This window comes from Struthio camelus, chromosome 2, assembly GCF_040807025.1.
Source record: "Struthio camelus isolate bStrCam1 chromosome 2, bStrCam1.hap1, whole genome shotgun sequence".
In the NCBI taxonomy this organism is placed as follows: Eukaryota; Metazoa; Chordata; class Aves; order Struthioniformes; family Struthionidae; genus Struthio; species Struthio camelus.
Window position 1 is genome coordinate 114511827 of NC_090943.1, and position 24727 is coordinate 114536553.

The 24727-nt window shown below is 41.3% G+C and overlaps 1 protein-coding gene across 7 annotated transcripts in view; it reads left to right on the forward strand.

The window, feature by feature from the left end:
- PIEZO2 (piezo type mechanosensitive ion channel component 2) overlaps window positions 1-24727 on the forward strand; it is a 317797-nt gene that overhangs the window by 187084 nt on the left and 105986 nt on the right. For all 7 annotated transcript variants that reach the window (XM_068932155.1, XM_068932160.1, XM_068932156.1 and 4 more), the window contains exons 6-7: window positions 1085-1295; window positions 4147-4360. In XM_068932155.1, coding sequence (XP_068788256.1) covers window positions 1085-1295; window positions 4147-4360 — 425 coding nt within the window. The remainder of the gene's footprint in view (window positions 1-1084; window positions 1296-4146; window positions 4361-24727) is intronic.

A 24727-nucleotide genomic window follows, 5' to 3' on the forward strand; every position in this document is an offset into this window, starting at 1 on the left:
TCTTTCACGCACAGAGATACTGCTTGGACAGAGTATTAGCTAATATACGTTTAGGTTAATTTCAGAGAAGCTGTGCTGTGTTACACGAAGCAAGAACCTGACTCTAAAACATTGTTAAAAAAAATATGCCCCTCCATGTGAATGACTAATTTTTTCCATAAATTGTGTCTCTGGGTGGGCCTCCTGCTAATCCTGTGGATTCTCACCGTGGGTTGATGATTTAGTCTGCATCACTCAATAGCTGTGTATATCTTCAAGTCTCCAAGATACGATGGAGACTTTGTGGTGAAGGCCACTGCCAAATCCTCATAAACTGCTTGACTGTGAGGGGCCTTGTCCTATTTCCTTCTTTTCCTTTTTCCATTGTGTAGTTCTTAGCCACTAGGCCTCTTTTTCCCTGTTAAATTGTTGCAGATCATTCAAGCTTTCACTGCTTCTCTTGCTCACGTTTTTTCTCGTTCTCTCCGCATCAGCCAGCCTCACAATTTCTCATCCTTTCCTTGAGCCTCTGCTGTGTATGCTTTTTCTTTCCCCATCTGGCCGTCAGTCACCCATGAGCTATCTGCCCATTTATTTCAACCACAATTCCCTTGTCTCAGATCACGTCTTAGAAAGGATTCATGGGGAAGGGTTTGAAGAATGAGGTTCATTGAGGGACATCAACCAAGAATGCACTGCTGGTTGGAGTCTGAAGCTTATTCCTGAAGCTATTAACCCAAAGAGGAGTTTATCAAATTATAGACAGCAAGATGGAAAGAATGCTGAGCAAACAAAACTTCATATGGAAATGAAAGTACAGTCTGTTTGTTAGAGAAACCTGCTGTGCTGCGTGCAGGAAATCTTTGTCAGAGACCATTCTTAGCATCCTTTTCTTCTTGAGACAGATCTGAAGTGGGAGCCATCAATGCACAACTCCAGTTCTACTACATCTTTCATAACTCCCTTATTATTTGCATATAGTCAGAGATACAAGAAGGCGTCATTGTTATCAGTGTTGTTTAATTTCAAATACCTTTGTCTCTTTCTCTCTCTCACTCTCTGGCATTCTCTTTTTGTTTGCTTGTTTTATTTTTTCTTCCATTAGGCTGTAAGAGAAAAGTTAGAGCCGGATGATGCTTTGATGTATGAAGAAGACTTGGATGATGAAGACTGTGGTGAAGCAGAATTTGAGGAAACCACAAAATTAAAACTGCTGCGTAGAATTGCCTCCCTAGCATCCAAACTGAAGGAGTTTATTGGCAACATTATAGCCACCACTGGAAAAGTTATTGTTACAGTTTTACTTGGTTCAACAGGTTGGTGCTTTTGAAAAATTTCCTCCAGAGCCCGTTTGATTATGCATGTAACAAATGAGTTTTCAGCGCTTTGGCACCTGCGGGAATAACAATGGAAATTTTTAAGGGAAAAGAAATTGCTGCTGATTTTATTTAAATTAACTTTTTGGCAGGCATTGGAATATGCTGAGTTGCTTAATTTTTTTATACTAATACTATATGGCCCTGTCATTTTGTATGTGATTTTCACAGTTACTGTTATAACCAAATGATCAATGGTTACATGTTATAAGTGACTATAATGTGAATTTATAGATTCGATTCTGTCACTTCCAAGTATAAAAAGGAACTATGTTCACATTGCCTTAAAAAAAAAAGGAAAAGAAAAAGTCAAAAATAGAAAAGATTAACGGGTAAACTATGCAGTGTGTAACAAAAGTGATAAGCAGACTTCATATTGGCTTTTGCTGTGACTTTAATGTTTTTTGGTAGAAGTAGCTCTCTTGATATGATTTGTCCAGCCTCTTATAAGACGTTTGATTTAGTACTACGTAATATTCAGCTACAAAGGAGAATTATACAAGTGACTTTAGGTTGTGATGAATGGATTTAAAATTGGATCCTTGAATTGTAAATTAGCAATTATCTGTTTACTAGGATATTTGAAGGGATTCCTTACATATAAAGTGTAAGCATATATACAACTGTATACTTTATATAAAGTATATGAAATATAAAATGATAGTACAAAAAATTGTTGATGTTGAACGCCGAGGACAGATCTGGTGTGACTCTCTTAGTAAGGTAAGCTTATCTCACTGACTTACCAATAGCCTAATTCAGAGTCATAAATCTAAGAAGAAGAAGAAGAAAAAAAAAAAGGTTTATGGTGTGGATCACCATGGGGAATAAACATGATGGAAGAGAGAAACCTTGAGAAAAAATGACTAACAATTGTAGACAAATAAATGTAGTTTCCTTGTCATGCTGAAGCTGCATGGGTGAACATTACCCATGGAGAACAAAGGAGAAGAATCACACAGAAGTGGTAGGTGGCATTTTCTTCTGAGTGTCATTTGGTATCTTGTCTGCATATGGTGAGAACTGAGAGGTGTTCTGAGGAGAGTTACGAAAAGGACGTGAGGTCTGGGAAGCCTCTATGCCAGTGAGAGACCTCAAGCTTAATTAGTTAAATACTTTCTTTGTCACTGCGCCAAGAAAAAAAAAAGATGAATAGTGATTTGTTATAGTCTGAAAGTACTGACAAATGTACAAAGAGCTTCCATTTTCATAGCAAACATCTCATGTAGTAGAAGTTATAAAGTCATCCAGTAGTTAAACAATAAGCCTAGGCGAGTTGAGACCAGAAATAAATTTTGAATTTTTCACAGCCAGGGTAATTGGCCATATAAACAACTTATTTATGGATATAGCATATTCTCCTTCTCCTACAGGGCTTAAATAAAGACAGAGTATCTCTTTAAAAGAAGGAAAGAAGTAGTCACAGGCTTGAGGCAGAAATTACTGGGTGAAGTTTTACAGGCTGCATTGTGCAGGCAGTCAGAATAGGTGATCCTTGTGGTCCTTTCACGCTTTTACATCTGTGAGCCTATAGAAACACCAGCTGGAACAGAGACAAAGCACCCTAGGCTGGAGACTTGGTCTAAAGTGTGATGTGAAAGGGTGGAATAGAGAGATGCAGGCAAAATTACCGTGGGTAGGAGTCCATCTATTACCAATATATAACATTAGCTTTAGTATCTTACCTAACATCAAGTGGTTGTGGCCACCCCAGCCTACAGCAATTTCTGCCACTAAAATCCAGCGTGAAGTCACCTGTCTTTTGGGACCGTCCCTTTCCCTTTGCCCTTTGCAAGGAGCGTGCTGTGCAAAGGCTGCCGATGGGACCGCGTCCGGCTACCTTGTGGGCTTGTTGCAGGTCTGTCAGAGGAGCCTGTGCTCAGCCCAGCCGGGAAGAGACCCCAGTGCCTGCAGATATGTCCAGAAAGAAAGTGGCTTTTAGACATGCATTCAGTCCTTTAAAAAAAACTTAAAAAGGGACAGGCAGCCCTACGTAGTTCTCTTAGCTTCAGTTGCTTTAGTGGTTCCTTTGGAGAGTTATGCAGGATGCAAGTTGTCTGTGTCGTTCTCTCCTGTTTTCCACTCATAGCCGCAGACACCTTTCCTGCTCCTCACTTATTTTTGTGGACTACCCACAAAGTGTCAGAGCTCCTTCACCAGTTAGCCATTTTCACAAGTGAAATATTCTGCAACGTGCACAAGAGGAAAAACAGTACACACATGCAAGACAGCAGAGTCCTTACTATATGTAAAGTACAAATATCTGTGAGTTAAAAATGAAAAAAAAATCATTTACTGATTATTCTCTAGATGCATTTTACTTTCAGGATATGCATCAGGTCTTTCATCTTTAATGAACAACCCAAGATTTGTATAAGAAGGCTTTTCACTGTTCATTCTTTGTGCCATTTTAGCACCTTGTACTTAATAGTATTTTAAAAACATGTTACCAGTGCTCTCAGGCACAGTGTCTCCACTGGCTGTCCTTGCAGCCACGTTTCTGGTTTTTTCCATGCTTTGTGAAACACCTTTACAAACGTTAAGAGAAGAATTTATCTGGGAGGAACGATCTGGAGAGTGGTTATATGCGAAGTCCTAAGGTATGGCATAAGCAAATTGAACAAAAAGAGAGGCTCCTTTTCACCTAGCCTTGCAGCTAATAGCAGTCTTAAGTGCTAATGGTAATAAAAACAAATTGAATTAAATTGTTTAATAAGCTTCTTGCCAGACTTAAGGATTAACAATATATTTTCCAGACTTTTCCAAATAGCCTCTGTGTTTGTTTTTACAGGTATGATGGTGCCATCTTTGACCTCAGCTGTGTATTTCTTTGTATTTTTGGGGCTGTGCACATGGTGGTCCTGTTGCCAAGTGTTTGATCCGCTGATATTCAGCTGTCTGTGTGTATTAATGGCTATATTCAGTGCAGGACACTTGATTGGACTTTATCTATACCAGCTACAGTTCTTTCAGGAAGTTGTTCCCCCGAAAGATTTCTATGCCAGGTGAGAGACATTTCTTTCTTGTTTAATTGTGGGTATATGAGGCAGCACTCTGCCATCACATATTGATGCAAGTGCTCTTCCCCATAATGATTTAACATACTTTTATGCATAACTTTGAAAAAAATTCTTGTTCAGTCTTCAGAGTGGAAACATGTTACAGACTGAATGGGTTTGGACGATAGAGTGGGGGAAGTCCTGTTTGAGTGACTGAATACAGAGACATGGGGGTGCGAGTGAGGATGATTTTGCTAAGCCAGTCAGGAGACAAAGGAAATGAGTACAAACACTGATGCGAAGGCAGGGTAGGCATGCACATTTCTGGTAGAGGAGATGAAATGCTGTGCGGCCTAACATAATGATGTCAGTTGACGCAAAATGTGTGCGTGGTGCCGTTGTTGTATGCTGGGAACTGGTGGCTGCTGCAATATTTCATCCGCAGTGCATAATACGGGCGTTCAGTGCAACGATTCTCTGTGGTCGCACAGAACTCGCTGGTCTTAGGCTCATACCAACAGCTACGTCACTTGGTTCAAAAAGCAGCGTCTCTAGCTACTGTTGCAGTAAATATTGATTTGATGTGATTTCACTAACCCTTTAATTTTTTGCATTCTTTTATACCTTAATCTAAAATAAGATAAAGTAATGGAGGTGTGTTACTGGGTATCATTTTTTCCCTGCTGGATTATGACTACAAACTTCTTTTTGGTAAATGTTTTTAGTGCCACTGCATTTCATTTCATTAGGTTAAATTAAATCTAAACCTTAACTTTATTTCTAGTAGGCCCATTGTTCCTCTTAGGTATTATAGGTGGAAAGTGAAAGGATATTAGATGAACTGGGGTGAATCAATGAATGCTTTATATCTCAATCTACTTCATTACAAGCAGCAACAAATAAGCTACTTAGATACAGTAGTTGGCACTTCAAAACTTATTTTGACATTTTATTTAGTACAGATTATTAGATGTGTGTTTTGTGATGTTGGAGTTGAGGAGGCTGATTTTGGAAGGCATAATGTTATGTGGAAAATCAGAGAAGGTCCACCTAGTTTAGGGTTTTTTTGTGCCACCTAGAGGTCAGTATAGAAGAATGAATATATTCTAGTAGTTCTAAGTAGATAAAATGACTATTTAGGCAACTATAAATTGCCTAAAATTTTTTATTATTTTATCCCTGGGTATTAAAGAAAAGAAGCAGAAGATAGCTTCAATACTCTCAAATATCTCAATATGAAGAGATCATCTCCTAAAGTTCTATCACCAGATAGCAATAAAATTTTCTCAACACTCTTCAAATACCTCATTTCTAAAATCCCTTTTTCTTTTTATTATTTTTATTAATAATTTTCAATTAATTTAATTTTGAATTAATTTAGTTTCAAACTTGGTTTCTGCATTAATTTTTTGTAAAATGTGTACTTCTACATTTTATGATAAAATTTCATTCAGTGCAAATATACCACTTTACCTTAGTTACTAATTTGTGGAATGAAAGATCTGATTGCAAGTCAGATATCTTTACTTCACTGTAGAAATAAGAACACCTTCAGTGTTTGGATAAAAAAGTCTCAATGTTGGGCTTTGGAACATTTACTGACCTTGCAAGCTTTTGTAAGTAGAAATCGTGTAATCTTATTGCAAACTTTCTCTTGAACTGGCGCTGTATGCTCTCTGTCTCCTTTACACATGATCTGATGTGAGAAGCTGATGTTCTAAATTACATAGGAAATCATATTTGGAAACACAAAACACTGATGACGACTCAACGGAAAGGGCAGTAAAAATATCTTACTTGTTTCTTTAATCACATTTCTTTCTTCTGTGCACTTACGTTGATCCGCTTTTAGGGAGAAGCATATGAAGAGCATCAAGACAGGTGTTATTGCTGCTGGGAGATACAAATCTGAGTGTGAGGAAAAGCCATAAATATGATTTTTAATAAGTAGAGTAGGACTAGTATACAAGCAGTGGCTAGAGGAGGAAAATGAAAGACAGATGTATTGGAATGGGGCAGAAAAATATTTTCTCATTTACCATCCTAGAAGAAATGTGATACCTTGTTATTTTATGTACCTTCTTGGGTTGAAGCAGAGTTAAATAATGCAGAGTTCCCATTAGTATTAGTGGGTGGTTTGCATATGTAAACTATACGCTGAGAAAAGAGCCTGATTCTCAGAACTCTTCTCTGCTCTTCTCACCCAGAATATGCTATTTAATGTCTCTTTGGAAGAAGAGAACAGCAGATCATTTTCATACGTATTCAGTTGTGTAAACTCTCCTTTATTTTGTTATGATAAACTCATTGTATGAAAAAAATACAGCAGGTATTTATATCAGCATATGTTAGCTTTAGTACCGTTAGAAGTTGACCTTTGTCTACACAAGAAGGGGAGAGGAAACATAAGGAAGAAGGGCTTTTATTTCTCTGTAAAGTTCTGAGGGCTCGGTCCCCAGGTTCAGCTCCTCGCTTTGTGCAGATGCAAGGGCAAATGTGAAAATTGCTCCTGTTGGTCTAAGGAAGGATAATGTTTCTCTCTAAAGAGCATAAGACTGGTATTTTTAAAAGCTGCTAACAATGATTTTTCTGTGTTTGAGATTCCCAAATTCACAAGAAATGTGCAAGTTGTTCCTGGTCAAAATAACATGTGTTGTCTTTGGATAGTAATGCATGTCAGCTTGCCAGTATGTCAATTGATTTCAGACTAGATGAAGTTAAACTATACCCAAACAAACTGGAAAGTTCTCAAGGTAACGGTATTTTCAGCTAAGGTTCGCTTCATCCTTGTGCTGCTCCGTCCTTTCAAGGACCCTTCTACTCAAAATTCGGCACTTGTGATTGTAAGAACTGACTGAACAGTGTTGCCAGAGGAAAGCAGTTTTCTTCAAAAGGGGTAGTCTGAAATAAAAACAGGAAAATATATCCCTTCTGGTGGACTGTGTTTTGCTCTGAATCCTTTTGGGAAGCCACAGGCAAAATGTCCCCCCAAAAAGAGGGTGTTGGAAAAACATAGCCTTCTGTATTTGCTGCACTGCTGTTAACTAACATAAAGACACTGATCTTCTACAAAGTTTCAAATCTACTGTTGTGCCTTCCTGGTTCTGGGATGTGCCCATGGAAGTGCAGTGAACACTAACGCACACTTAAATGCAGTCCAAAGTGCACTGGGATCTGAAGGCGAAAAAATGTGTAGGGTGCTGAAGAGTTTGAATATATCCAAAGTGTCAGTGTATACCTGCTAGCATTAAAGCTTTTCCTTCCCTAGGCCAGCCCTTAATGGAGAAGTGAGCACATCATTTAGGGCAGCGCTCTATGTGCTTTGAAAAGAGTGGTCCCAAAGGCTACAGGAAGGCCACTGTTAATAGGATTGAATATATCCTTTAGTTTGGAGTTGTCTATTTGCATAAGTTAACGCTGGATAAATACTAAGGGATCCCTGTCGTATGAAATGTGCACACTTTCGTTATTATTTCCTTTAAAAGGTTAGCTGTGTTGACTTGCTGCCTTGTTGCGAAACTGGTGATTTATGGAGATGGGAAAACAACACGAAGAAATATCTATCTAAAGGAAAATTATGAAAATATCTTATTTCTGCCATAAAATTCTTTTCACCTGATTTAATAAAAGCAAGTCAATGAGTTAAAATGACTTTAGAAATTATGTACACAGTATCACAGCCTGAAAAAATATGCAAAGATATGTTTGCCATTTGTACAGATTTCTGCCTCCTTTCTTCCTGATGTTGTTTATTTCAGCAAAAGGATGTAATTTGGGCAAAGATAAGGCCTTGCCAACATGAAGAAATAGGATCAGTGCAGTGGTATGAAATTTATCCTGAATTAGTAAAGTTTTCCTGTTCAAAACTGTGCTTAGAAGCTTATTCGTTTAAAAACACAGTAATTAGGCGAAAATTAAAACCTATGTGCTTTCTTAGAGTTTTAGATTTTTCTTATATTGCCTGTAGTTTCCAGGGAAGTAATGTTCGAAATAGTTTTAATATGAATGTGTTTGTGCAGAGGAAGACGTCGCCCCTAGAAAGTGAGGCAAACCTAGGACAAACAGTGCTATTGAGTATATGCGTAAGCACCGTCTCAGCACTTTCCCAGTGTCAGATCGGGGTGGGATGTCCAGGTGTAATTTTCTTTTCTGAATTAAGGGCCAGGTGTGCCAGTAAAATCTCAGCAGGAGAGCAGATGTTGCCAGTCAAAGAAGCAAGGTGCAGCTGATCGATCACCTTATTGGAAGTGCCTTGCATCTCTGCAGGGCAAGGCACTAGTCTCCTGCTGGATTTGTAGCTCTCTTGGAGCCAAGAGCTAGGAAATAGTGTCTCACTTGATTTGTCCCCACTATTAGCCCTTGCTGCAGGCCATTTTTGACACATTTGGCCACATCTATCTGAAAGGTGGCTCATCTGTGAGTGGTAGAATATTCTTCCTCCCGTATGAGTTTCCGAGGTTTTGGGAGATGTCCTGTAGCTCAGTCATAAGTCAGTGTCCGATAAGACAGAGTATTGGAAGTTCATTTGTGTGCCCTGTGTTGAGCTACCTATGACTGGATCAGATTTCATGCCTGCTTCCTGTCTTTTTTAGCCACTTACCACCGTGGTGCTAAAAAGCCCAGTGTCAGGGCAGAGATGACTGGGCACCTGCCATGCAAAGGACAGTGTTCCACTCTTGTTCTGTTTCCATCATCCTCTGTCAGCAAAAGCAGCTGCATGCTCGCTGAACGTGCTTCGAACCATGCCGACTGGCCACCTCTTTCGTCACTGAGAGCAGATTGGGTTTAAGAGCCAGGATTTCTCTCTTGTGGAGCAACAGAAGTTAGCTGATTGCCCTTATTCCTATGCAGGTTTTGCAGCTGAGTTTCCTATTAGCTATATAATACACCACAGCTTAGGAGACTGTTAATACTACTTAGAAGGCATTAGCCTGTGTGGTTTTTTAGAACTTTATCTTTCATTTCAATACCTTATTTTTTAAAAATTAGTTTGGAAAGGAAATGAATGAGTCTATTAATAGCTTAGAAATGCAAGTCCAGGCTCCTGTTGATGAAAGCCAATACTCATCCTTGCTATTATTGTCATCTCTTACTAAGCTGTGAGGTAGCCCTGGTCAGCGCTGATCTGAATTGCATGTTTGCACAAAAGATGTTTTGTCCCAGGATTTTGTGCACCATACAAACTAAGTTTCTCATTACAGTGCTAAGAAACGTTTCTGTACTGCACGAGAAACAGTCCATTTTCTATCAGCTGAACGATCAGAGTTCTTCATTTAGGTCTTCATTTTTTATTTAGTACCTAATACTGTATATTTGGTGTCTAATAAGGTTGAAGCAATCTTTCTCACTTGCGTTTGCTTTTGTTTAATGTTGGATGGGTGTATTTGCTAGCCTTTTCTTTAGTAGCGGCACTTGTTGCATCTCTCCTCTCTACATGGTCACTTATTTTTTCCAAAAAAAAAGGTCAGATATTCATATTTTGGAGATGTTGTCTGTTACTTCTTGTCAGAGCTAATTGAAGCTCTCCAGATTTCATTAGGAAAGGTCAGGCATAACAGCCCTTGTTGTCAGGCAGGCAGCACAAGTACACAAGCTTTATTTCTGAAAACCAGGCTAAAATCTCATAAGCAGCCAGGATGGATACTAGAGTGGACAATCAGGACTGTTCATTACAACAAAGTAAAAGGGATGCAAAGATAGAGTAAAAAAAAACCTCAAAACAAGAACAAAAAACCTTGGAGGAAGAGCGCTGTGAAAGATCTTGAAATAGTGACTTCAATTTATAGTAAGATGTATGTTAAACACATATAAGTGATATATTAAAAAAGAAAAAATATTTACACATTTGTCAGTATCGCTGTTGTCCACTTAAGATAGCTAACGTAGAGAGTGTCTCTAGAAACGTTCAACGTGAGATTTGGGGTGTCCTCTAAGGAGCCTGTTTGGAGTTGGTTTTTGATCTTTTAAGCCAGGTTTTCGGTTAATGTCATTTCCTCTTGACTGAGAAAGACCACGTAACGTAGTTTCAATCAGTGGTGGTGGCCTGAGTCTTTTTTTTAAATAAAGTTTATAGTTTTCCCATTAGAAGCCATACCTTGGGTATCTGAATTAAGATTTTTATGTTTTGGGACAGTAAGAATTAGAGACGTTTTTGTGGGTGGAGTTACATTCTTCATATTAATCCAGGCAGACGGGCCCAAAGTGGCACGAATGAACTTTATGGGTGTCTCAAAAAGATAGGAGTGCTCTTTGTGACCTGGAGCATTTGCATGAGCTGGGAGAGAAGTCACAGGCAATTGTTGATGGAGGCAGAAAGGGAATATTAGGAAAAAATTGCTGCTTTTAAAGCAATTGAGGCTAAATGCTGGAACCGAACATTATGTCTTCATTATGGCTGTCCTGTCCCTCATCCACACTCCCTCCCAAGAAAACCCCAAAACATTTGATTAACACAAAAAAAAAAAAAAAAGGAAGAAAACAGGAGCGCTGTCTAACTTCCAGCCACCTCTGAGGAATCATATCTATCGGCTCCCGTGTTGTTAAGTGTCATCTTAATGCTTCAGTTCTCCGTCTCTCCTGGAGAAAATTTTCACAATGCTTCCATTCTGCTTCAGGTGAAAAATATAGCTGATAAAAAAAGCGTGTGGTACAGTGTTAGGTTGGATCCTCCAAATGAAAAATTAGAATGCCACTCATCTTCAGAAGCACTTTTCATTGAGAATTAACTGAACCTGAACCTGAGCCTGAACCTATTCAGAGTAGGAAAAAATGAAATCTCAGTAGTACAGAAACACAAATCCTCTGTTCATTAGCAGTGCAGGAGACCCATGACGGAAGCAATCCTGACTGCACAGTGAGAGAGGCTGCACGGCCGGTGCTCTCTGAGTTAGAGGCAGTCCCACTGGGCACTTCCACTGTCCTGCTGTGCCTCACTGCCTGTCTCAGCTGCAGGCTGAGCTATTGGAGTGCAATGAATCCCCGCAACAGCATGAGGGTTTTGCAGAGTTGAGGAGTTTTGCCAGATTTCACCCATCTGTACAGATAAGAAAATCTGTAAGCCTCAAAGTTCATCTTGTTTAATAAAACCTCTTGAATTTTTGGATGAGATTCTCTTCTTCTAAAGAAAGTGAAGGATGCAGACCCATAGCTTGGGAACAATCCTGCAGCACGTCATCTGTCTGATTTACTTCTGCATGCGTTTGGTTTCCTGACTGCAGCACAGGCTTCAGAGCACAGATTGCCCCTGGACCTCTGTCCCACAGGAAGTTTGACGTCCTCTGCCCCTTGCGGGTACAAGGGACCCCAGCACGTTCAGGCCTCTCTCAGAAGGGATCCCCACAGGAAGCCTCTGTCCAAAGTGTGTTTAAAGGTGCACCAGTTTCATAATTACAATCATCATTTTCAAATATGAAGTTAGGGACTCTAGCTTCGCATTCACGTATTTCAATAACTAGTTTTAAAACTATCTTTCCTATTCAGTAATCTAATTAACATCTTCTCTGGCCTATTTGATTACATTTTGCATGTGATTTATCATAAACAGTACTGCTTGTGTTGGTCCCATTCACTCTGACAGATAAAGTTACCAGTGTTACTTTTAGTCTCTTCTCACCAGAAGCTGCATGTTTTTCATCCCATTGCTCATGGGCTGTGCAAAGTGTTCATGAGGCTATGAGCTTTGTGTGGGCTCTCTAAACCCTGCCTCAGTGAACAAGGAGGTGAACAAGTGATGTTGCATAAACTCAGCGAGGATTGACAGGTAGTACAAACAAGCTGCTCTGAAATAGCTAGATTAACATTAACGTCCTCTATCGTATACAAACCACCTATAGCAAGGGCTGGTGGGCAGACAGTTTTCAGAGTCCATGACAGCATGGCAGAAGAGTTGAAAATCGAGGTGAACCAAGAAACACTGGAAAATTCATAGCAAGTCTTCTAAGCTTCTCCACTAAGTTTGTTTCCCCATGCTAATAGGAAGGTGTACTGGTTCCTAACAAATCTTGCATATTCTTTAGTTCCTTTCTATCATCTTCAGGCTGGTGTGGTTTATATCAGACACTGCTCAGGGTGACTCACAAAGGAAGAGCCCTGTTCAGCAAACCCGGCTCAGAATTTCATTACAAATTGAACCTTTTACAAGACTGAAGAAGTTTAATTAAATTTGAGAGGTTTCACACTTTCAACCATTCTGACAGAACTATCTGAAATAACCAAATGGGGTAAGAGGATGGCTGGCAGTCTTCCCAATCTGTTGTAGTAAGAAAGCCCCGGAAATGCTGCAGACCTGCTCACTCTCATGAAATTTCCAGCTTAATGTCTGCCACGCAGGCATTCAGGGATTCATCCAAAAGTTTTAAATGCTCACTCAGAGGGATTCTTGGAGATTCACTCGTAAGTGGGCATGTAAGGAAGGATATGTCCATACTGTGCTCACTTCATAGCAGAGATGTACTCGACATTGATTTAAAATGATTAGCTCAGATTTTGGTGGAAGTCCGGTGGTGACAACAGGGAAGTCAGTGTAAATATACCCAGTTTTACCAGGGAGAATTTGTTCCTTGCTGATCTCCATGTAGTTATTAATGCCTAGGTCATTTTGCTACATATTATGTGTGTGTGTTTTTATTTTTTAAATTAGCAAATTCTTGCTTGCACCAAGATGTGTGGCAAGTTAGAAACTCTCTGAAAGAGGCATTAGGTAAACTAGTAAGTGAACTGCAGTAGTTTCTCTGACAGCACAGCCCTCCCGACCTCCTTCGCAGTCTGCGCGGTGGCTCTCCAGCCCCGTGGTGGAGCAGTTGGAGTTGGCCTTAACCGCTGCTGTGCACCACATGCCAAATGCAGCCTCAGCAGAAGCAGGTACAGCTTTATTCATGCTGCACTACAAGGGATTTATATCCTTCTGTCTTCCTCTTGACTGGAAAGGGATGTAAGCTAAGAGATAAACAGAAACACCAGCTTTCTGCCCATGGGAAGGACCAATTTCCAAGCTGTGTTCTGCTGCAACAGTGGGTGAGTCTGCAACCGGTGAGCTGCCTGGCGGCCTGGCGGGCTGGTTGGCCCCAGTCGCAGGTGGTTCTCGTTAGAGGGGAGAAGGGCGTCTTGGCATTCACGACGACATGCACACTGTATCCGGAAACCAAACTTAAATTGCAAACATAAAATCTGTCACCATCACATGACATAATGTTGGCAAAATGCCACTTCCTTGCTGTCTTCTGCCCCCCAGATGGCTGTATATTGCCGTAAGAATAGCAGAAAGTATCCCTTGGGATTTGTTAAAATGTCAATATGAGAGGGGTAGAGGGAAGGGACAAAGATTTTCCAGAGTGCCGGTATGCTGTGACAGACTTGTCTACTGATACTAGTTTGGCTGAACTGGCTGTGCAATCCCTCACAACTGAGCCTTCCAGCTTTGGTGTCCGCCTAGGCCCACACAACTTGCTGGTACTTTTAGGCATATGATTTGCACATTCACATTTGAATAGAGACTCCCTGCCTATCTCAGGCTGTCTTGTGTGGACATGCAGATGATAATTTGTTTTCGTGTTGCTTGAAGAGCACAGATCTGCATACTGCGATCGTTGAACAGGAGCTTGGAGAAAAGGACAGAAGAAGGACAGACAGACATGAAACTCTCCCCTCCTGCCAGGTTCTCGTCTTTGCTGCTTTGTTTGTTTATAACTAACAAACTTCTGTTGGTGTTACAAGCCTGTCTTTACTGTTTTCCTAATGTCTACTTGCCAGCCTTTCTTTTCATTCTCTGGCGATGCCCAGAAATTAGGATGATTTAGCTTTATGAAGCTTTTTGATTTTCCATCTTCATGAATAAACATTACCAAATGAATCATCACTCGTTCTTCTGAGGTACTATGAAAGACGGTCCTGACTAAGCTCAGCAGAGCACACACAGAGGAGTTAGTCCTTGTCTGCACAAGAGGAGGTCTACATCATTTAGTCTAAACATTCAAAGTGGATGTACTTAATCTCTTGCTTATGTTCATTTCACAGAATCGTTTAGGTTGGAAGGGACCTCTGGAGATCATCTAGTCCAACCTCCCTGCTCAAGCAGGGTCACCTAGAGCATATTGCCCAGGATCACGTCCAGACGGCTTTTGAATATCTCCAGCGAAGGAGACTCCACCACCTCTCGGGGCAACCTGTTCCAATGCTCTGTCACCCTCACAGTGAAGAAGTTTTTTCTCAGGTTCAGATGGAACTTCCTGTGGTTCAGTTTCTGCCCATTGCCTCTTGTCCTGTTGCTGGGCACCACGGAGAAGAGGCTGGCCTCATCCTCTTGACACTCCCCCTTCAGATACTTGTACACGTTGATGAGATCGCCTCTCAATCTTCTCTTCTCCAGGCTGAACAGGCCCAGCTCTTGCAGTCTTTCTTCATAGGAGAGATGCTCCAGCCCTCTAATCATCTTTGTAGCCCTCCGCTGGACTCTCTCCAGGAGTGCCATGTCTCTCCTGTACTGGGGAGCCCAGAACTGGACACAGGACTCCAGGTGAGGCCTCCCCAGGGCTGAGGAGAGGGGCAGGATCACCTCCCTCGTCCTGCTGGCAACACTCTGCCTAATGCACCCTAGGATCCCATTGGCCTTCTTGGCCACAAGGGCACACTGCTGGCTCATGTTTAACTTGTTGTCCACCAGCACTCCCAGGTCCTTCTCGGCAGAGCTACTTTCCAACAGGTCAGTCCCCAGCCTGTACTGGTGCATGGGATTATTCCTGCCTAGGTGCAGGACCTTGCACTTGCCTTTGTTGAACTTCATGAGGTTCCTCTCCGCCCAGCTCTCCAGCCTGTCCAGGTCCCTCTGAATGGCAGCACAGTCTTCTGGTGTGTTAGCCTCTCCCCCCAGTTTAGTATCATCAGCAAACTTGCTGAGGGTGCACTCTGTGCCTTCCTCCAGGTCATTGATGAATATATTGAGCAAGACTGGACCCAGGACTGACCCCTGGGGGACACCACTAGCCACAGGCCTCCAACTTGACTCTGTGCCATTCACCACAACCCTCTGAGCTCGGCCATCCAGCCAGTTCTCAATCCACCTCACTGTCCACTCATCTAGCCCACACTTCCTGAGCTTACCTCGGAGGATGTGATGGGAGACAGTGTCAAAAGCCTTGCTGAAGTCCAGGTAGACAACATGCACTGCTCTGCCCTCATCTACCCAGCCAGTCATTCCGTCATAGAAGGCTATCAGATTGGTCAAGCATGATTTCCCTTTGGTGAATCCATGCTGACTACTCCTGATCACCTTCTTGTCCTCCAGATGCTTAGTGATGACCTTCAAGAGGAGCTGTTCCATCACCTTTCCAGGGATGGAGGTGAGGCTGACAGGCCTGTAGTTTCCTGGGTCCTCCTTCTTGCCCTTTTTGAAGACTGGCGTGACATTGGCTTTCTTCCAGTCCTCAGGCACCTCTCCTGATCTCCAGGAGCTTTCAAAGATGATGGAGAGTGGCCTAGTGATAACATCCGCCAGCTCCCTCAGCACTCGTGGATGCATCCCATCGGGGCCCATGGATTTGTGGATGTCAAGTTTGGACAAAAGATCTCTAACCTGATCCTCCTCCACCAAGGGAGAGTCTTCCTTTCTCCAGCCTTCCTCTCTTTTCTCCAAGGTCTGGAATTCCTCAGGACTGGCCTTAGCAGTGAAGACGGAAGCAAAGAAGGCATTCAATAACTCTGCCTTCTCTGTATCCTTTGTCACCAGGGCACCTGCCCCATTCAGCAGCGGGCCCACGTTTTCCCTAGTCTTCCTTTTGCTATTGATGTATTTGAAGAAGGCCTTCTTGTTGTCCTTGACATCCCTTGCCGGATTTAATTCCAACTGGGCCTTAGCCTTCCTTGTCGCATCCCTGCACGCTCTGACAACGTCCCTGTATTCCTCCCAAGTGGCCTGTCCCCTTTTCCACATTCTGTAGACTTCCTTCTTCTGCTGGAGTTTGGCCAGGAGTTCCTTGCTCATCCATGCAGGTCTCCTGCCCGCTTTGCTGGACTTCTTCCTCAGAGGGATGCACTGATCCTGAGCCTGGAGGAAGTGACGCTTGAATATTAACCAGCTCTCTTGGACCCCTCTTCCTTCTAGGGCCCTACCCCAGGAGATTCCCCTAAGTAGGTCCCCGAAGAGGCCAAAGTCAGCTCTCCTGAAGTCCAGGGTTGCAATCCTACTCATTGCCCTGCTCCCTCCTCGCAGGATCCTGAACTCCACCATCTCATGGTCACTGCAGCCAAGGCTGCCCCCAACCTTCACATCTCCAACTAGACCTTCTTTGGTGAAGTTGGTGACTTACTGATAGACCTGGAACTCGTGAAGTACAGTTTGTAACAGATTTAGAGCCAGCTAAGCTAGCAGGTTCAGTTGTCAAATTAGTTAATTAGGGCACTTTCCCCACATTTCCAATGAACATTTCCATTTCCATATTTTTATTCCTATATATTGCTCTTTTGTTTTTCCTTTCCTTCCTTTCTCCCTTCTCTTCACTTCCCTTCCATTCCCTTCCCTCCTTTTTCCCTCTTTCTTCTGCTCTGCTCTGGTTTGTTCTCCTCTCCTCTCCTTTTTTTAAAAAAAAAAATAGGAATCATAACTTGCATTTCTGCCTTAGTGTATTCTTTGCTATAAAAGCATACATTCTTTGCTCATATTTTCTACTGCACAATCTCCTAATTTAGTCTCAATCACTTCAGCTTTTTTTTCGATCCATTGCTGCGAGCTGAGTAAGTGGGAAAGCACTGCCTCCTCTGCATGCATCACTGAAACCAGCAGACTGTCCCATCGTGGCTGATAGTAGCATCATTCCATTTCACAGATGGAAAAATTCCCTCACAGGAAAGTTAAAGAAATTGCCTAACCCCCACCAACAACCAGATCTTTGATTAAACTTCTGGCGGTTCACAGAGTCACAGAACAAATTACCTCAAATTTAAAATGAGTATGAGCTACAATTTAAAGCAAATTATGTTCTTCTACTTTATTTTAAGAGGTAATAGTAAATCTCTTAAACTGACAGGCAGTTGCGTGCCTAATTGTACTGGGTCACTTGCTCGTTCTGGTCAAGTAGCGCCACCCTGCTAAATGCTGATGTTCGCCAGTGTTATTTGAGCGTGGTCTCCTTTTCCTAAATAATTTCTGCTAAGGTTTTATACTCAATGGACTGGCTTTGTAAATGCATGCTTAGTTCTGCCAGCATTTGAGCTTAGGATAACAAGGCTGTCAGTGGGCTGCATTACCTGTTTGAGTTTTGGGAGCGGGCTGTCCTTCCTCCGTATCCCCCACTCTGCATATGTGAGCTTTTCTGAGGCAGGACTGTTGGCAGCTGTCCCTTCAGCAGCTCTGCCAGCTCTGTTTGAAAAACCAATAACCTTAGTTACTAATTGGCGTGGAAAGACATCATTAAACCATGCCTCCTGCTGTGTGTTGAGGTATCCAAATTCATCCCCTGGCAAGGGGACGCCTTTGTAGGCCATGGATGTTTCTGAGCATTCCTTCGGTTTTCCCTCTCCTGCTTTCCACACTGTTCCTTAGAAACGCAGACCATTCTTTTCATTGCTTCATCTCTGAGTAGAAAATGCAACAAAACATTGACAACTTTAATTTTGTGGACAGTACCTGGGTGATGTCCTTCCCCAGCTGGTGCTGTTCAGAATGAATTGCTTTTCATTCCCTCTTACATTGCAGTGAATATGCATTTAAATGAGGAAAGGGAGCGGGTGGAAACCCCCAAACCTAGGGCAAGCCACTTTTCTCCTCAGGGGGTCACTTCTCTTTCTCTGTCCTCCCATCCTGGCAGCGTTGCCTTGACTTCTGCAACCTTAGTGCTTCCCAAATTGCCTACTGTTTATAGCTGAAAGTGTCTGGAAATCCCTCACCAAACCGGCCCCTCGTCGAAGAACAGACCTGAGGGTCAGGGCTGGGAGCGCCCTCAGGGGCTGACAGTGGACTGCTGACTGATTTTCCCAGTCTTCCTCGTTCTTCTGTTGCAGCTGCACCCTGCGGGACTGCGGTAACCAGGGTTGTTAGATCCTGCTGGGATATGGTCCTGGTGACCGAGAAATTTGCCTGAGGCAGGTGAAATTGAAGGTGTAGGGCAGTATATTTTGGGCAAGGTAAATTGGTCTCAACTAGTTGTGGTCGTGAGGGTTTGCTGAATGGAAGAATAGGATTTTATCTCTTCAGCTTGACAGACTTCCATTTTAATAGTCAGTGGTAACAGACCCAAGGAAAGTCAGTTAGATACAGACTTTTCATTTTGAGGTTTAATAAGATTTGTTTGTTTTCCTCCATAAGCAGTTAAACAGCTGCTGTATTGCACATTTACAATAGCTTTATTTAAGTGACAAAACTCACTACTTAGCTATCCATCTATATATCCATCTATGTAACACATATATATAGCTAGCTAGCTAGCTAGCACATGAGTCAGCCGGCTGCTTTCAGAACACTTGAACTGCTGTTGCTGAGAAAGGAGGATCATGTTGACCGAGAGACTCTGTTCATGGATCACACAAAAGCCCTGCAGCGACTTCTGCAGCTTTACCCCCATTTTACCTGCTTTTTGCCATCCTGTCTGGTGGTTCGGCCTCTGCCGGAAGCTCAGCTGTCAAGCGGGGATAAAAGAGCTGGGAAAAGGTACTGGAGACTCTGCTTCAGCTCTTAGGGACATTTTTCTCACCAGATCTCCAAAGGCTACGGTGACATCACTTGCTTTTCTAGGTCACTGGTGTGCTGAAAAAGGCAAGATCAAAGTCAGTGCTCACCAGAAATTTGGAGCACAGCTGAGCTGTATCATAGGTAGCAAAACAGTTTGGGGATGCAGAGAAGAAACCCACCAGCTGACTAAATCTTCATACCAGGTTTTGAAGATAGATTTTTGTCTTAGTAACCAAGGGGTTAGTAGACCAACATCTATTAGTGTTAACAGTGGGAACTGTTGCCTCTAAGCAAGCATAGCACACTACAAGTTTCTGGAATATAAAGTCACTACAAAGCTCACTTATTGGATGAAATGTGGTATATCTCACAAGTCTTTATGTTCAGACTTAAATCCCTCCTCAGGGCAGCTGCTTTATTTCAGATATTTGAAGTATTTGAACGTCTGAAGTTCAGGCCTTTAAATGGATGTCCAATTCTTAACAGCTTCCAGTCACACAGTCTGAGACGAAATTCCATTATTTGATTACTTTAAAAAAACAGCTTATGTAGCAAATACTATTTAACATCCTGTTTTAAAGTTGTTAATTCACTTGAGAGCAAAGTGATTTTATTGTAGCTGCTTATATGGTTAGTTTTTTCTCCTTGAATTAAGATTTGTGTTGTATTTAGAGTTTTTGCTAGCTTTTATATAATTCATAACCCTTAAAGTTATCCTTTCTCCTCTATAGCTTCCTGAATGAATGGCTCATAATTTCTCTCTGTCCTCATTATATGGATGATATTAGCCCACAAGGTTTAAATTACTTCTTTTTTCATGAGGTTTCTCATGCAATGGCCATGCATTTGAAATTAGTTTTCCTTTAAAAGAAAAGTCACTGATGTTCAGAAGAGGGTGGGAGATAGACCAGGGCTGGTTTTGTCATTGCCAGAAAAGCTTTGATCCAATAGAAGCTATGGAAACCAGAACTTGGTAGAAAAAAGTACACAGACATCTGCTAAAGAGCTATAAAAATATGACATTAAAAAAAAAGTTAGAATGATGTACTTACCTACCAAGCCTTATATTCACTGTGTGTATGCCTGTATTATAGCGTTGTGATAGCAACACTCTACTTATGGCTGAAGGAAAACACTTCCAGTCTTAGTCTGCATTTTCAGATATTTCCAAAAAAGTTATTAACTGTTAAGGTGAAATTTATCATAATTCTTCTCAACCCAAACAACTATTTTTTCTGTTATTGTTAATATGGCAGGATTCCACTCAGGCAATTCTGAATTATTGAAGCCTGAACCAAAGCAGAGTCTAGGTTTCTAAAGCACTAAAAATGGTCGCAACACCTTCTAAAGCTTGTATTACTCAGAAATGGATACATACATTCAAAAACGTTAGCCCATCTGGGGACTGAGATGCATGTCTGCAGTAACTTCCTACACAGTTCTCCTGCTGTACTGAGGAGAGGGCATGAAAGATCAACTCCTTCTCTGAGGAATCTTCTAAATAATATGACTTAGGGAAGCAAATGCCAATTTTCCCGTTCATTCTTTTTTCCCTTAATAAGCCATGTGAGAGCAAATCCCACGTGTTCTTCATACCCCTAATTCTGTGGGATGCTGACTGCACTTCATCTAGCTTTCCCTTCTCTTTCTTCCCCGTCTTCGGCTATTTCTTCAATGTTGTGTCAGCTCAGTGTACCCTGGAGTTTTGGCCCCTGTGTGGTCTGAATCCCCAGACTGCATCCTAGAGAGTAATAACCTTCCGGGAGGCAAGGCAGGCCTGGAGGTGCTGCCGGAACTGGCTGAGTCCTTCCCAAGAGCATATATTCCTTTTGGCATATAACCAAATGACATATTCGGGGAGGGGAGGAGAAGAAGGCTCACAGGGTTTACTTGGAGGAGACCTTAAGGATGTGATTTTATGGATCATAATTTGTGTGTAGCTCTGCTATCTGAGTACAGAAAACTCAACAGGATGGCTTATGTGAACGGGGGACTCCTGATATTTAAGAGGACTGCGTAGGAATGGTATTTTCTGTTTGCTAATTTATTTCTTAATTCTTTCCTCTCCTTACTCTGCACCCGCCGTCCCCGTCCCCAGGGCATTTTCAAATTTCACAAAGAGCACGTTCCTCTTTTAAATAAGAGTTTGGAAAAAGATTGCTCTTTGAGCATTAGTTGGGAGACTGCCCTTTCTGTATTTCAAGTACTCTTCTTCATGAAGCTCTCTCTTCATGGCTTGGCCTGTAAAACATTAAGTTTTGCCTTTTCTCCTTGTATCTCAGCACTCTTTCTCCCCGGAAAAGATTTCTAACCCTCTCTCCTGAAACAAAGGCTACATTTTTTTTTTTTCCGTTGTGGGGATTTCTTGTTGTCCAATTTCCTCTTTTTTTCTTTTTTTTTTCTTTTTTGCTTTCCTTTCTGGCTGCTTTTAGCGTCTCCATTGTACGGTTCAGCTGTTCAAATGTCAGTCGGTCTTGATAGGTTGTTCTGCTACCCGAGACACGCAGACACCACTCCCTTGTCCTTTCAGGTGAGGAGGGTGAAATGAACACACAATAGAAGATATCCAGGTGACAAAGATTCAAACAGTTCACAAAATCTAACTGCAATTCGGGAGTTGTACAAGGATGAATTCCCCAAATCCAACCCAGCACAGTGGAAATCTCTAATGCTATTGCTGTGAAGAGCTGTCCTATTCATTGCTGTGAAGAGCTGTGAATAGTACTGATATGTACTGGCCGCAGCAAAAAGTTCCTGCAGTCATAAGCACTAAGTCAGGAAATGCAGTTCCTGAAGTGGCTTGGTGCAGACATTTTCTTCAAACTGTAATCTTCATTGCCCTGTTCTGGATTTAATTTCCGGTTTGCTACCATGTCAAATAGCACTGCAGACTTGCAACGGTAGATCATTGTTTTATTTCATTTTGTTAGTCTATGGTCAATCTTTTCCTGAAACAGGAAGCAAGTCCTGTGAAATAATGTTTCCTGTTTAAACCAGTCAGTATTTGTAATGTACATCCAGCTTTATTGTGTATAGAGACCAAGTGTTAAAATGTTACATGCAGTAATGGGCATATTTGGATGATGATGAAGGTTTGAAATAGGTGTAAAAAATTCTGAAAATTCTGAAGTAGCACCTGTGATTTGATTAATTTTCTGCAAAACCCTACTTGTTCATATTCCAAGCCCATTCCCAAATGCCATCTTCATTTTATATTATAGTACAATATAAATCCTATATTGTGGTATATGTAATTCATGGCAGTATCAGCTATGTGTGACAGAGTTTAAAAAAAGGTTTATTAATCCTTACTGAGAGATCTCTGTACCTTTCGGTTGCCCACTGTCAAAGCAACTGTGGGAGGGAGACCATAACTTCCAAGTATTCTCAGTGGTGGTAATTACCCACTGAAATCAGTGCTGTAGTACTGCTACAAAATTTCACCTGCTATTTCCAAATCAATGCCACCTCAAAAACAAGCAAACAAGCAAACAAACCAAACCAACCCTAAAACTACAGTTAGTAACCTTAAAGAAATCGACACAATTGTCTTTAAAAACAGCCTAGCATTGGAACCCACATTTCAGTGGTGCCTAAATCCTCCAGACTGTTCCTCCTTTAATGGATATCATTTCTTTCTAATTAAACCGAATACACAATATTTAATAACGATGCATATTGTTCTTGCTTCCCATGACAAAAGATAGCACAATCACATTTGGTCTGGGATTTCAAATATCCTGCCTTTACATCCTCCGGAAGCGGTAGCTTCTGGCTTCTAACAAATGATGTATCATTGCATGAAATAGCTGTACAGATTTCCTTTCTTCTCCCCCCCTGCACATAGCTGTTTGCACTCTGTTTTTCGGCCCTGTTAGCTTGAAAAAGATTGCTTAAGTATATAAAACATAAAGCTGAGTCTAGTAGGAGAACTCTTGCTTCCTTCCTTTCTTGTCTACAGCATTTTAGTAGCAGAAATACTGTTTTAGTAGAAATACTGTTTGGTTTCCTGATTTTTTATGAATGAAGAACTTTTAAAAGCTATGTCATAATATTAACATATGCAGTTATTTTATTGATTTAGTCTTATATCTTTGACCAGAAGGATTTGTATTTAGGGTGGATTTAGGGTGGTATTTAGGAAAATGTTTGACAAATCTGGATACAGTTTTAAGTTTTTATATGTTTGCCAGTGAAGGTGATTAGCCAACTGCAAAAACAGCCAATTATTTTAGTCACCATACATTGATGCCTGGCTAGAGTATATGAGAAATAAACAAAAAGCAATGTGCAGACTCATGAGCATTTGCAATTAATCCAATGAGGTTCAGCAAATTCTGACCAGACTGAGAATCTACTGCACTCTCAGGCCCTTCACAGGAAGCCTAATCAATAGGACATAATAAGAGACATTTTCCTGCCATTGTGAATCACTTGATACCCTCTTTTATCAACAGCACTGAATGAATTTTTTATATGTAATTACCTGAAAAAAGTGTGGTTTGCAAGTTGCAATGAGTTGGGCTGGACTCCTGAGAAAAGCTGTTGTGTGTCTTTTACTTTTGCTTGGAGAGTCAGGTCTGAATCCATACAACCTTGTTTATGAGTTACTGCTTTCTGCAGAAAATTTGAGTTTTTTTACTATATTAATATGTTTTAAAGCATACCCATAAGTGCTGCATGCAAGGTGATTGCTTCTGTCACTAAAGTGCTCTGAATAACATTTTAAAGTAATTTTTATTCCCAGTCCTTGAACGACTGAAACAGCTGTCAGACTCGGTCAGAATTTCAGCATAGTCTCATCCCAAGTGATTTCTGACAAGTTAAAGAAAACCCCCACAATATGAACTGCAATTCCATTTGAATTGAATTTTCTAAAACTCTAAATAGTTGTGATGAACAATCGAAGACATGAATCCAGGATTTCTCTGTCTGCCTTCAAAGCCTATCACATAGTAAGGCTCTCTCCCTCTCTCTCCTTCTCTCTCTCTCTCTCTCTCCATCTCCATCTCTATCTCTGTCTACATCTCCATCTCCTCCTTTTACCAGTCAGTCATTTTCATAAAGCTCACGAGAAGTTAGTCGTTGGTGTGTCCTACTCCCCTGGCTGATTGATTTTTTTTGTTTTGTTTTGTTTTTTTTTGGAACTGGCCAGCATGCTCAGGAAAAAAAAAAAGAGACAAAGCAGTTCCTCAGAAAACAAAGCTATAAAGTATTACTTGAGAGAGAGCGAGAGAGAGAGGAAAAAAAAAAAAAAACGCTCCATTGTCCTTGGAATTTTTTGTTTACTGGTGTATTGGTGCATGAAGATTGTGCATCAGCCAGTTTAGAAGTTGTCAGTCTAGTACCAATAAACAGCTTTCACGTATTTCCTCACTGATGTTAAACTGCCCAAGAGAGCTTGAATGTATTTGGATAAACAAGTAAATATGGGCTTCTGCTCTGATGTTTTAGGTAGTTGCTAAGTGTGCCCGGTAGGATGTACAAAGAAGTGAAAGCCGCACTGAGCGATGGAGGTGGACTATAGATGCTTGCTTTGGATTATTGGATAAGGTCACTAAAAACTCAAGAGCTCAGAGAAGATATAGGAAAATGACTCCCAGTCTGTTGTGTAGTGAAAAGTAATATGGAAAGTAGCACGCACAGGTGTAGGAAGATGCAGGAACTGAAATCTCAGCTAGACAAAACTATTCTAGAGACTAATGCATTAGAAATTA